This window comes from Ahaetulla prasina, chromosome 1, assembly GCF_028640845.1.
Source record: "Ahaetulla prasina isolate Xishuangbanna chromosome 1, ASM2864084v1, whole genome shotgun sequence".
In the NCBI taxonomy this organism is placed as follows: domain Eukaryota; kingdom Metazoa; phylum Chordata; class Lepidosauria; order Squamata; family Colubridae; genus Ahaetulla; species Ahaetulla prasina.
Window position 1 is genome coordinate 366327999 of NC_080539.1, and position 12588 is coordinate 366340586.

The window sequence follows — 12588 nt, forward strand, 5'->3', positions numbered from 1 at the left end:
GAGTCTTCCTCCATTTTACAACCTTTCTTGCCACGTTTAAGTACATCACTGCAGTTACCAGGCTAGTAACGAGGTTGTTAAGTGAATCTGATTTCCCCATTGATTTTGCTTGTCAGAAGGTCGCAAAAGGAGATCCCAGAAACCCGGGAAGCTGCAACTGTCATAAATATACAACTAGTTGCCAAGTGTCTGGATTTTGATCAGGTGACCTTGGGGATGTTTGCAATAGCCATAAGTATGGAAAACGGTCGTAAGTCGCTTTTTCCAGTGGCGTAACTTCAAACAGTCACTAAATGAACTGCTGTAAGCCAAGGACTACCTGTATTTCTCTCTCCTCCTTGCCGGGTTGTTAACAATAGATTCCTCTGAGCTCAGGATGGCCGGTCACCTCTTTGGACTTACCAAACAGTCCCTCTGCAGTGTCTTCACCACAGCGTTGAAGGTGTCCACGTCCAGCATGATGCCCTCGGGCATATCCTGCATGAAGTCCAAATCTTTGTAGGTGGGGCTTGACTTCTCTTTCTCTTTCTTGGACGCCCGGCGTTTGTAGGTGGAGCCTTTGAGGTCGTATTTCAAGTGCATCTTCACCACCCGGGGCAGGATGTTATTCATCACCACCACCCGGATGTTTTTGCCCCCGGATTGGACGCAGTAGAGACCGTAGAACTTTGGCAGCAACGTCCGTGGATTCTGGTTCAGGTTCTGGGGTGGGGGGGGGGGGGGAGATTTTAAAAGGTACATAGAATATGCTGGGCGTAAGACTTGATCTTTACGCATTCGACCATCCAATTTTGCACTTGAGATAACCAGGGTTCCTCATGGGAAAGAAACTGCATCCTTCAACATCTTCCTCCTCTAGTTATAGATGTCTTCTGAGGTTCCCTTTTTATTAGATATTTATCCTACTTTTATTATTATAAGTAACTCAAGGCAGCAAACATACCTAATATTCCTTCCTCCTCCTATTTTCCCCACAACAACCCGGTGAGGTGGGCTGAGAATGAGTGTCTGGTTCAAAGTCACCCAGACGTCTTTCATGCCTAAAGTGGGAGTAGAACTCACAGTCTCCTGGTTTCTAGTCTAGTACCTTAATTACTAGATCAAACAGGCTCCTATTCATTTGTCTATGGAGATTCTCAGTCGCTCCATGGCTTAGGACCGGGGTATTTATGGGACCGCCTGCTGCCACCGGTAGCCTCCCATCGACCTGTGCGCTCCCACAGGGAGGGTCTCCTCAGGTGCCGTCAGCCAAACAATGTCAGCTGGCAACCCCCAGGGGGAGAGCTTTCTCTGTGGGGGCTCCTACCCTCTGGAATGAGCTTCCTCCGGGGTTACGATCACTCCCCGACCTCCGGACCTTCTGACGCGAGCTCAAGACTCTCTTGTTTCATTGTGCACGGCTAGCCTAATGTGTTGTGTTTTAACTGGGGTTTTATTATTTGATTTTAATAACTTAATTTTAATTGTTAGCCAAAATTTAATCAGATTTTTACAGTGTTTTTAATTTATCTATATATATTGTATGAATTCTGTTTTACGTTGGCTGTGAACTAAGTCCTTCGGGAAAAGGGCGGTATAGAAATTTAATAAATGAAATGAAATGAAAATCCAGGTCATGGTTGTCCCAAAGGTGCTTTTTCAAGAGGCATCTGGACTTTCTGGTTTTTCTTTGAAGATGTTTCGCTTCTGACTCAAGAAGCTTCAGAGAAGAAGCTTTTTGGAGGAGAAGTGAAACGTCTTCAAAGAAAAACCAGAAAGTCCAGATGCCTCTTGAAAAAGCACCTTTGGGACTCCTATTTATTTATTAAATTTATATACCACCCATCTCATTATCAACTGACTCTGAAAGTCCCATTTCTAGGATAAGCACCTCACAGTTGTAGTACATTGCTTGCTTTCATGTTCAGCATACGCCAAATTTAGTTACTGACATGCATGTGTTTGATGCCTATTCATACAACTCCAAGACCAGAACATCCTAGAACATTTGATTCACATTCTAGGCCAGGCCAATTCATACATCTGTTCCTGGAATGATCTAGGGGTTTTCTGGATATTTAGTCTTCTGAGCTTTTTCTGGTTTGGGATTAAATTCTGGAAAACCGGTTTCATCTTCATCAACAGGGCCTAATGGGGAAAACAGCAATTCTACAGATGGTGGGCTTTGCCCGTTCTTCCTTTTCACGGAGATACATTTCCCAAACTTTTAAAAGCCAACAAGGAACAGGGTGGGATACACACCATATAATAACCCGGAAGAAGTTTCTGGAGGAATTCTGCCTCTTTGTGCATCACAGTCTTGATGATGAATTCATCGTCGCTGGTGACATAGAAGAGGGAGCCACTGGCCCCAGGATTGGAGAGCTCGATCAGCGGCTCGTTGCACAAGGAATACTGAGAAGGCAAGAAGAATTCAACCATAGGTGGGAAACAAAGTCAGTAGGCTTCTCCCCACGTGCCCATCCCAGCTGAAAGGCCCTGACCCACGCATTCCATAGGTCAGGGTGGTCCCAACTTATGGGCCGTGGCCTAATCCCCACTGGGCCACGTGAGTGGCCGGCCTGAGCATGGCCCCACTCGTGCAAGTGTCATCAGGGGCATCTGCGGCCCCACTCGCGCAAGCCTCGTTGTGGGTGCTTGTGGCCCCAATTGTGTGACTGTCGCCACAAACATTCTGGGCGCTCGCACACATTGCCCCTGCTCCTCCCACAAAATCATCACCTCTCCCCTCCCCCCCCCACCAACCTGGAAAGGTTGAGGATCTCTGCCATAGGTTACTGGGCAGTGCATCCTAACCCCAATTCAGGTAGTCCTCAATTTACAACCATTGGTTTAGTGACCGTTGAAAGTTACAACTGCACTGAAAAAAGTGACTTAGAACCGATTTTCACACTTACGGCTATTTCAGCATCACAGGATCAAAATTTGGGTGCTGGGCAACTGACAATTATGACAGTTACACTATCATGGGGTCGTGTGATCATGATTGATAACCTTCCCAACTGGTTTCTGATAGGCAAAGTCAAAGGGGGAAAGTCAGATTCACTTAACGACTGCATGATTCACTTAACAACTGCAGTGATTCACTTAAGTGTAGTAAAAAATATTGTAAAAAAAATTGGGGCGCAACTCGACTTAACAACTGCTTTGCTTAGCAATAGAAATTTTGGGCTCCATTGTGGTCGCAAGTCGAGGACTACTTGTGCTTTTTTATTTGCAAAGGACAAGAAAGACGAGCAGATCTTACCAAATAATCATCCGGACGAATGCCAAAAAGTTCTCGAAAATAGCGGAAAGCGACGGGTGCGTATGTTTTGAACCTGAAGTCGGGATAATGGTGCGCTGGAGTGAGATTACTGCCTTCGCTAAATTTTGGAAAGACAGAAACAGATGTTCGCACTAAACGAGACACATACTTTCATTTCTGCTGTTCCTACAATTGATAACGAAATGCATCACTTTTACCACTGGTAAGATAAAGACCTTCCATTTTGGCTATTTGTTTTGGGGGGGGTGTAACTCGAGCTTACCTAAGGAACTGTTTATCCCCCCCCCCAAGTGTATTTGGCCTGCCCCACTTGCACCGATAGAAGGGGCATGCTGTGGACCCCATCGGTCAAGGAATTCTGGCTGGCGGGGTCCAGACACAGAGCCTTTTTTTGCCGTTATTCCCACCCTTTAGATCAGGGGTCTTCAACCTTTCGGACCTCAGATACCACCAAATTCATAATTTTAAATCCTGCGGACCACTAATATGATCTGCCTAATGACTGGCTGGGTGGGGGTGGCTAGGTTGTCATGTGACTGGGTGGGCGAGGCCAACTCAATGTCACTCACATGGAGGGGCGCCTCAACAGCCTCTACTCGCCCTTCCCCTCCCAGCCACTCCTTGCCTCCTGAGGCTCCTTAGGGCCCCAACAGGAAGCAGTTGTTGGAGCTAAGCAGCCACCACGAGAAAGAATTGGCAAAACAGCTGGCTCAGTTCAAATTGGATCTGACTGAGAAGGAGGCTCAGCAAAAGCACCTCACTGAGGACTAGGAGCATAGGCTTTCCAAGCAGAGGGAAGACCTGCGGGAGTGCAAGGCCAGTTACCAACACCTGGAGGCTCAACGACGAGACGGTCAGCCAATTCGAGGCCATGAGGCAGTCCCACTGGAACAAGGCCCTCTGGCTCTTCGCCACCAGCGGCACTTCATTCTAGCCCCCCTCCAGTAGGAATTTCTGCCCCCCTCTGACCCACACAAAAAGACCCCAAAGAGGGAGACTCTCTAACAACCATTCATTGCATGTATCCAGCCCAGGGACCATAGTTTGAAGATCCCTGATTTAGTGCAATATAAAAAAATGCAAATAATTTTTCTGCGGCTCACCAAAATTTTCTCACGGATCACTAGTTGGTGACCACTGCTTTAGATTAGAACACCATGCCCTCTGAGGTGAGATCCATTCCCACCCACTTAGGCTTCTGGAAGGGCCTTAAAACCTGGTTCTGCCAATTGGGCCGGGGTCCCAATGGAAGTGTTCTATGTTAGAGGTAGTTAGCGCAGGGCTCTCCCAAGCTTGACAACTTTTAAGACATGTGGATTTCAACGCCCAGAATTCCTCAGCCAGCCAGCTTGATGGGGAGATGGGTGGCATATACATTTAATAAATAAATAAATAAGTAAAATGAACTGGCTCTCGGCCAACTTCAGTTCCCTCTTCACGTAGGCCAGTCTCCCTTCCAATAGCAGGATATTTACCTGGGAAAGAAAATGCTCTCCACTACGTAGAAATCTTGCATCAGAACATCCCTCTCAGGCTTGGAGCTCAGGTTTCCCACCGTATAGCCAATCCCCAGCTGGATTGCCCCCTTCAGCGTGGTTGAGGTGGTCTGTGGCAGCCAACAAAGAATAGGTTGAGTTGAGTAAGACTTAACTTAAGATGTCTTATAGAGATTCTCATTCATCCAGGTCATGGTTGTCTCAAAGGTGCTTTTTTCCAAAAGGCAACTGGACTTTGGTTTTTCCTTTGAAAATGTTCTCATCCAAGAACTTACTTAGTTCTAACTGAAGTTAGAACTGAAGAAGCCTCTTGGATGAGAAGTACTCTTCAATAGCTTCATAAATGACTTAGCTGAGGAAATAGAAGGGGAACTCGTCAAATTTGCAGATGACACTAAGTTGGCAGGAATAGCCCCCAGAACACAAACTCGGTATCCAAATGGATCTTGATAGACTGAGCAACGGGCCCTATCCAACGAAAGAAATTTAAGGTGGAGAAAAGCAAGGTTTTACACTTAGGCAAAAAAACAACCAAAGGTACAAGTAGAGATTAGGCGAAACCTGCCTCAAAAACAGTAATTGTGAGAGGGACCTTGGAGTCCTAGTCGACGATCAGATTAGATATGAGGTAGAAGTGTGCGGCGGCAGCCAAAAAAAGCTAATACTATCCTTGGTTTCATAAACAGTGGCATAGAATCAAAATCACATGAACTATTAGTACAGTAAGGTATCTACAATACTTAGTAAGACCACACCTGGAATACTGCATCCGGTTTTCATCACCACATTACAAAAAAGATGTTGAAGCTTTTGAAAAAGTGCAGAGAAGAGCAACTAAGATGATTAAAGGCCTGGAGACTAAAACATATGAGAAACAGTTGCAGGAATTGAGTTTGACTAGTCTAGAGAAAAGAAGGACTTAGGGGTCCTTCTTTATTCTAGACTACAAAGAAGAGGGGGTCAATTTATTTTCCAAAGCACCAGAAGGCAGGACAAGAAGCAATGGATGGAAACTGATCAAGGAGAGAAGCAACCTGGGATTAAGGAGAAACTTTCTAACAGTGAGGACAATTAACCAGTGGAGCAGTTCAGAAATTGTGGGTGCTTCATCACTGGGGGTCTTTAAGAAGAGACTGGGCAGCTGCTTGTCTGAAATGGTATAGGACCTCCTGCTTGAGCAGAGGTTGGACTAGAAGACCTCCAAGGTCCCTTCCAGCTCTATTCTGATTGACTGAGAAGAAAAAAAACCCAAGAAAGTCCAGTTGCCTTTTGGGCAAAGCACCTTTGGGACAAATTAACATACAGATCAGCAACTCTTCACTGGTTGGGAGCAACACTTCGTAACAGTCAATCTGGCGTTGAGATGAAGGTGTTGGACCAGAAAAAGGGAGACCCAGGTTTTAGTTCTAATATAAGGCTTTTCCTTCAGTTTTCACGTCTCCTGCCTCCGACTGTAGTCAGAGGGGATTTTAAAGGCCTCAGGAAAGTAGCCTTGGGCTTAATCACACAGCCCTCCTCCATCTTATACCAAGACTCTCCAGAAGCAGGGATACTTAATTTTGGGATAAAGCAGTGTTTGGAGGGGCCTGAGTCAGTTCCAACTTTTTCCTTCTTATTCCACCATCAGAACATCCACCCTCCAGGAGATCAGACCTTCTTGTACGTCGTTTCCCCTGATGCGTCAACTCCTCGGTGGCCTATTTTTTTTCCCTGGCTGGCTCCCGGCTGCCCTGTCAGCGATGGCGGCTGCAGAAGGAAGGAGATCAAAGCAAGCAGAGAAAAAGCGCAGAATATTAATTGTCGGTACAGAAGGAACGTTGAAAAGCTCTGTTAGATTAGGCCAAGTTTCATCTTAGTGGTAAGATCTCGTTTCTCAGGGGAGCCAAGCTGATCTCTTTCACTGCTTTACAAAGAGGAGTCAAAGGCCAAGCCTTCTGCCACCATTGCTCCTCTGCGCTGCTGCAGCATGGAGAAAACAGGGACTCTTTAAAGCCGAAAGCTTTTTGTAGACCTGTTCTTTATGCCATCTAAGTTAGCGGCCACCACGTCATCTTGTAGTTACAAATCCCACAAGCTAATTTGCGCTGTGTGAGGAAGTGTTTTCTTCTACCCTAAATCTCCTGATCAGCTTCATTTATTTAGAAAGAAAAATTTATCCTGGTTCTCTATGGAGATTCTCGGACATCCAGGTCATGGTTGTCCCAAAGGTGCTTTTTTTCAAGAGGCAACTGGGCTTCGTTTTTCCCTGAAGACGTTTCGCTTCTCATCCAAGAAGCTAACTGGAAGGAAAGGAAGGATTTAGATGTCTTGCAGGCTGTTTGGTCATTTGCATTCTTTTAGAGCAAGGATGTCCAAACTTGGCAACTTTAAGACTTGTGGAGTTCAATTCCCAGAAGTCTTAAAGTTGCCAAGTTTGGACACCCCTGTTTTAGAGAGTCATTGAGTAAATGACCAGCTGTCTGCAAGGAGTAGAAATCCTTCCATTCCCCACCATCCAGTCGGAGCTGAAGAAGCTTCTTGAATGAGAAGCGAAACGTCTTCAAAGAAAAACCAGAAAGTCCAGTTGCCTCTTGGAAAAAAACATCTTCGGGATATGCTGGTTCTCCTTCTCCATACCAGGTAAGACTAATAAACCTATGACAGGTCAAAGGATGACGGGAAGTCTGAGGGTCCAATGAGCCATTTTCCCTCCAAGGAAAAAGCCTAAAGCTCCCTCAGTAACCTGCTGCAACAGGAAAATGCTGGATGCTTCTGTTCAGTTGTTGGATTTCATGGTACTTCCAAACTCTGCATCCAGCAGGCTGGCCTCCTAATAGTCTTAAAGCAGCTGGCAATCTTTAAAAGCCATTTAATCCATCGTTTAGTAAAGCCACCACGCTCCAAGTGGGGAAATAAGAAATGGCTTGGCTGGAAAAGGCAGCTTCAGCACTGTCTATAGGAGTGCTGCTGCCGCCGCTTCCTAAGTAACGATGAGTACTTCTTGTTATAATTATCAGCTAAGGAGCCAGGAGCAAAGTGGGTCTAGGGGTTCATCAGGCAGAAGGCTTTGCATTCAGTAGCAGAGAGAGCAAGACTGATGCCATCCTTGTGAGGCAGAGCAGACTAAGAAAACAACTCCAGAGGAAAGCCCTAATTTTACTCTCCTGTGATAGACTATAGCAGGGGTCTCTAAACTTTAAGACCCGTGGGTTTCAACTCCCAGAATTTCTCAGCCAACCCTAACTCAATGATCTGGTTGATCTGGCATGGCAGAGGAATTAAAACAATGAGTCTGTGGCTGGGTTCGTATCATGGATTAGTAAATCCAACTCCACAAAGCCTTAGTCTTAAACTATAGCTTCAAAATCACAATAACTGGGTTCCTATAAGCCTCTAAATTAGGACATCATTTGCACCAAGTGCCATATCTAGTGTGTCCTGCTCCAGAAGTAGCCGAAGTCAAGGTTTCTTTTTGGGGATGGCTGGGAAATTAAGGAATGAAATAGCCTTGCACAGGTTTCAGGCATCCCTTTTGTTACTTAACCCCAAACTCTTCCAAGTCCAACCACCTCCCTATCTCCCCTCCCAGTGATGAAATCCAAATTTTTTTACTACTGGTTCTGTGGGCGTGGTGTGGCTTGGTGGGCGTGACAGGGGAAGGATACTGCAAAATCCCCATTCCCGCCCCACTCCTGGGGGAAGGATACTGCAAAACCTCCATTCCCACCCCACTCTGGGGCCAGCCAGAGGTGGCATTTGCCAGTTCTCCGAACTGCTCAAAATTTCCGCTACCGGTTCTCCAGAATCTGTCAGAACCTGCTGGATTTCACCCCTGTCCCCTCCCCATCTCTCCCTTTTGGGTTCCCCTGCATGCTGCCACCACTACCTACACCTGCTGCCCCCTTCCCTGTTCCCAGAGGACCTCTGGCTCTTTGCAAGGCCTCTGCAACACCTCTTGAGGCCTCTGTAAGGCAGGGAGGGAGAGCAGGGCAGCCAAAGGGGCCTCTGGTGGCTCAGCAGACTAAGTCTGTCTGTTATTAACACAGCTGCTTGCAATTACTGCAAGTTCAAGTCCCACCAGGCCCAAGGTTGACTCAGCCTTCCATCCTTTATAAGGTAGGTAAAATGAGGACCCAGATTGTTGGGGGCAATAAAAGTTGACTTTGTATATAATATACAAATGGATGAATACTATTGCTTAACACAGTGTAAGCCGCCCTGAGACTTCGGAGAAGGGCAGGATATAAATTTTAAAAAGGGGGGGGGGCAGAGAGGAGGGGGAGATAAATGGGTGGGGGCATGTGAAGTGCACACTGCAGTCATAAATAGGGCGGGCTGCCAAGCACCCAAATTTTGATTATGTGACCAGAGATACTGCAACAGTGGTTACTTGGAGGACAGGTGATAACTACCATTCATTCAGCACTATCACCACTCACAGTTGCTGAACCACTGAATGGTTGTTCATTGGGAGTTCGCACCTTCCAGAAGTTGCAGGTGCTTCAACACTGGAGGTTTTTAAGAAGAGACTGGACAGCCACTTCTCTGAAATAGTGTAGGACAGTGATGGCAAACCTTTTCAGCACCAAGTGCCCAAACCGGAACGAGAGTATGTGTGTGCACGTGCGCGCACTGAAGCACCGGAAACCTCAAGACCAGCTGGCTGGTGCGCATGCATGTGCCAACCCCATGGTCTTCAGGTTTCCGGCATGCTCATGCACGCCAGCCACCTCGTCTTCGGGTTTCTGGTGCTCTGCCGCATCCGAAGATCAGCTGGCCAGAGCACATGTGCGCTCCAGAAACCAGAAGATCAGCTGGCGATGGTGTGTGTGCCCAAAGACAGGGCTCTGCCTGCCACCTCTGGCACGTGTACCATAGGTTCGACATCATGGGTGTAGGGTCTCCTGATTGAGCAGGGGGTTGAGCTAGAAGACCTCCAAGGTCCCTTCCAGCTCTATTCTGAATTTGAATTTGTTAAGCAAGCTACTTGTAGCAAGAAAAGATCTCTGTCTGTCTAAGAAAAAAATTACAATGCAAAGCTGCTGTAAGCCTTAGAGGAAAGAGGCTGGACCTAAGACAAATGACTTTAAGTTTTCTTTTTAAAAGTTAAAAGATAATTCTTCCAAATCCCCTTGTTATAAAAATCAACCATCTCCATAGTCTGGGGACACTAATGTGACAGATTCCCGCTCTCTGGTCTTCGTCTCAGGAAATCTTCTACAACCTTTCCTCTTTTTGTCATACCAGGGTGGAAAGACAAACTTTCTGAGGCACCAATCACTATTTATCATCTGTTACCTATTTGGAAGAGTTGCTCATAGCCCTGTCATCTTTATGCAGTTCTACTCTAGGGCACCTGACCCTTTCCCAAGTCCGTTTCCCAGCAAATAGCTCGGTTAGTTGTCAAAGCTTATTGCTGATGACAAGCCTGGAACAAGGATAAATCCAGCAAATAATAGAACTGCTTATGCACTGAAGTGAAAAGAGACTGCATACGCATTTCTCTCTGACTGCAGGCAGTTAGGAACTCAGCCAGCGTAGCAGACAGCAGCCCTGCTTACGAAAATCCCTTTGTATAATTGAGCAATTCTGACTCCAGACCTGTCCTTGGGCTCTATTCATACAGGAGAACGCAAGGCCATCCCTTGCAAACCCTTCATCTACCCATTACTTACTTATGTATTCTTATCATTTATCATTCTGTGTAGGTAGTAGGTAGGTAGGTAGTCCTCGACTTACGACCACAGTTGAGTCCAAGATTTATGTTGCTACGTGAGACGTGCCTTGTCAGTTTTGCCCTGTTTTATGATTTTTCTTGACACAGTTAGTACTAGCAATATAGATAGCACTTAAGACTTACATTAATGGCCAAAATTGTGGAAACCTTTTGGGAAAAGTGTATTTTTGAGGTTTAATAGCTAGTAACACTTTTTTTTTTTTTGAGTTTCAAGATAATCCTATTCCACTGCTGGAATGGCCTGGGAATAGCCCAGAACTTAACCCAGTTGAAAATCTATGGAGCCGACTAAAGAAACTTGTTAGTCAGAAGCGACCCAGCAATAAAGCCCAGTTAATAGAAGCAATCATTCAATCTTGGTTTCACATTATAACAGTTGCAGAACTAAAAGATTTGGTTCCGTAATTCATGCTAAAGGTTACCCAACTATTAATTGACATGGTGATAATTTTGTATATCTCATTTTTTCTATGGTGATAATTTTTGTATATCTCGTTTTTTCTACGTGTTTCACTTTTCTTCTTTATACCTTAACGGCTACTCTAATAGCAAATCCTTCATAAAAGTTATTGCATTACATTCTTGATTAAATTATCTTTCCATTGATATATAATTTTATGGTACTATTCCCAAAAAAAGTGGTGTTATTAGTTAGTTTTAGAAAATACACTTTTCACAAAAGGTTTCCACAATTTTGGCCATTACTGTATATACTGCTTCACAGTGCTTTACAACCTTCTCTAAGCAGTTTACAGGGCCAGTAGCAGTTTACAGAGTCAGCCTCTTGCCCCCAACCATCTGGGTCCTCATTTTACCAACCTTGGAAGGATGGAAGGCTGAGTCAACCTTGAACGGGTCAGGATTGAACTGCTAGCAGTCGGCAGTAATTAGACTGCAATACTGCATTCTAACCACTGCGCCACCACTTCAGTTGTTACGTGAATCTGGTTTGCTCATTGACTTTGCTTCTCAGAAAGTCACAAAGGGTGATCACATGATCCTGGGGCACTTCAGACGTCATAAATGTGAGTCAGTTGCCAATTGTCTGAATTTTGATCACATGACTATAGGGATGCTGCTATGGTTACAAGTGTGAAAAATGGTCATAAGTCACTTTTTTCAGTGACCGTTGAACTGTCGCTAAATGAACGGTTGTGATCACTACCTGTATCACCAAATAAGTCAAGTCAACCCCCAGCAACCTAATTAAAACATGCAGCCAAGTAAAACAGGGTGAAAGTTATTAAAACTGAAATAACAGAAATTATTATTGTTGTTGTTCCTAGGTACTTGCTTACAATATTATTGCAAAACACCTGGTCTAAAGGCAGTTATGTTTGTTGGATGGTTAGCCAATAATAACAATGGGAAAACTAAAACACAAGGCAAAGATGGAACACAATAACATAATTAAAATGAAGTTTACCATCCTAAACAGTTTTTGGAATTTTAGAGGGAGGGAGGGAATCTTAATTCCAGGAGAAAACTATTTTGTAAGGCTGGATCAGATCCTGGCCTCTATTTTCCTTTCCTCACGAAAGTGGGGTAATGAAAGAAGGGTAGTTAGCCCCACACCCTTTTGGGTCTGATGTCAAGGTTACAAATAATGTTAAAATACACAGAGGTGACATCACAGGGTAAGTATGCAAAACAAGGCATTCCAGATGGAAGGTGTATAGCAAAAAAGCCACTCGTGGGTTGAACTGAAGCTGTTTGCTGTACTAACAATGTGCATTTGTGAATAATTCACTTGCACACAAACACACTTCTCCTCCCCTTCCGGCTCTTTCAATAGTCTTGTGTTAAATTTCTCAACTGGAATGATGAGTCATGCCTTTAAGCCATGGTTGTTTTAATTATGCTTTGCTGATTTAGTGAAAATGAGTTGGTTTGCACAAAATCTTCATCATCTCAGCCCAAACTATACCTGTGATTGCTTAGTATCCTGGGTGAACCCAGGTTCAACATGCTAAGGGGAGCACGTGAACTAAATCAAATTTTGCTGAAATAGGTTTTATTTATCATTTTTATCTGTCCTTATCACGATCAGATAGGTTGAATTATTTTCTTCATGTAAAATGAGCTGTCCTTCAAGCTGGAACATCCAG

At 44.9% G+C, this 12588-nt stretch overlaps 1 protein-coding gene across 4 annotated transcripts in view; it reads right to left on the reverse strand.

The window, feature by feature from the left end:
• PIP5K1C (phosphatidylinositol-4-phosphate 5-kinase type 1 gamma) overlaps positions 1 to 12588 on the reverse strand; it is an 87531-nt gene that overhangs the window by 46333 nt on the left and 28610 nt on the right. For 3 of the 4 annotated variants that reach the window (XM_058163501.1, XM_058163498.1, XM_058163499.1), the window contains exons 3-7: positions 6418 to 6510; positions 4744 to 4874; positions 3248 to 3365; positions 2242 to 2394; positions 403 to 702 (exon numbers count right to left, since the gene is read on the reverse strand). In XM_058163501.1, coding sequence (XP_058019484.1) covers positions 403 to 702; positions 2242 to 2394; positions 3248 to 3365; positions 4744 to 4874; positions 6418 to 6510 — 795 coding nt within the window. The remainder of the gene's footprint in view (positions 1 to 402; positions 703 to 2241; positions 2395 to 3247; positions 3366 to 4743; positions 4875 to 6417; positions 6511 to 12588) is intronic. The other variant, XM_058163500.1, reaches the window with a different exon arrangement.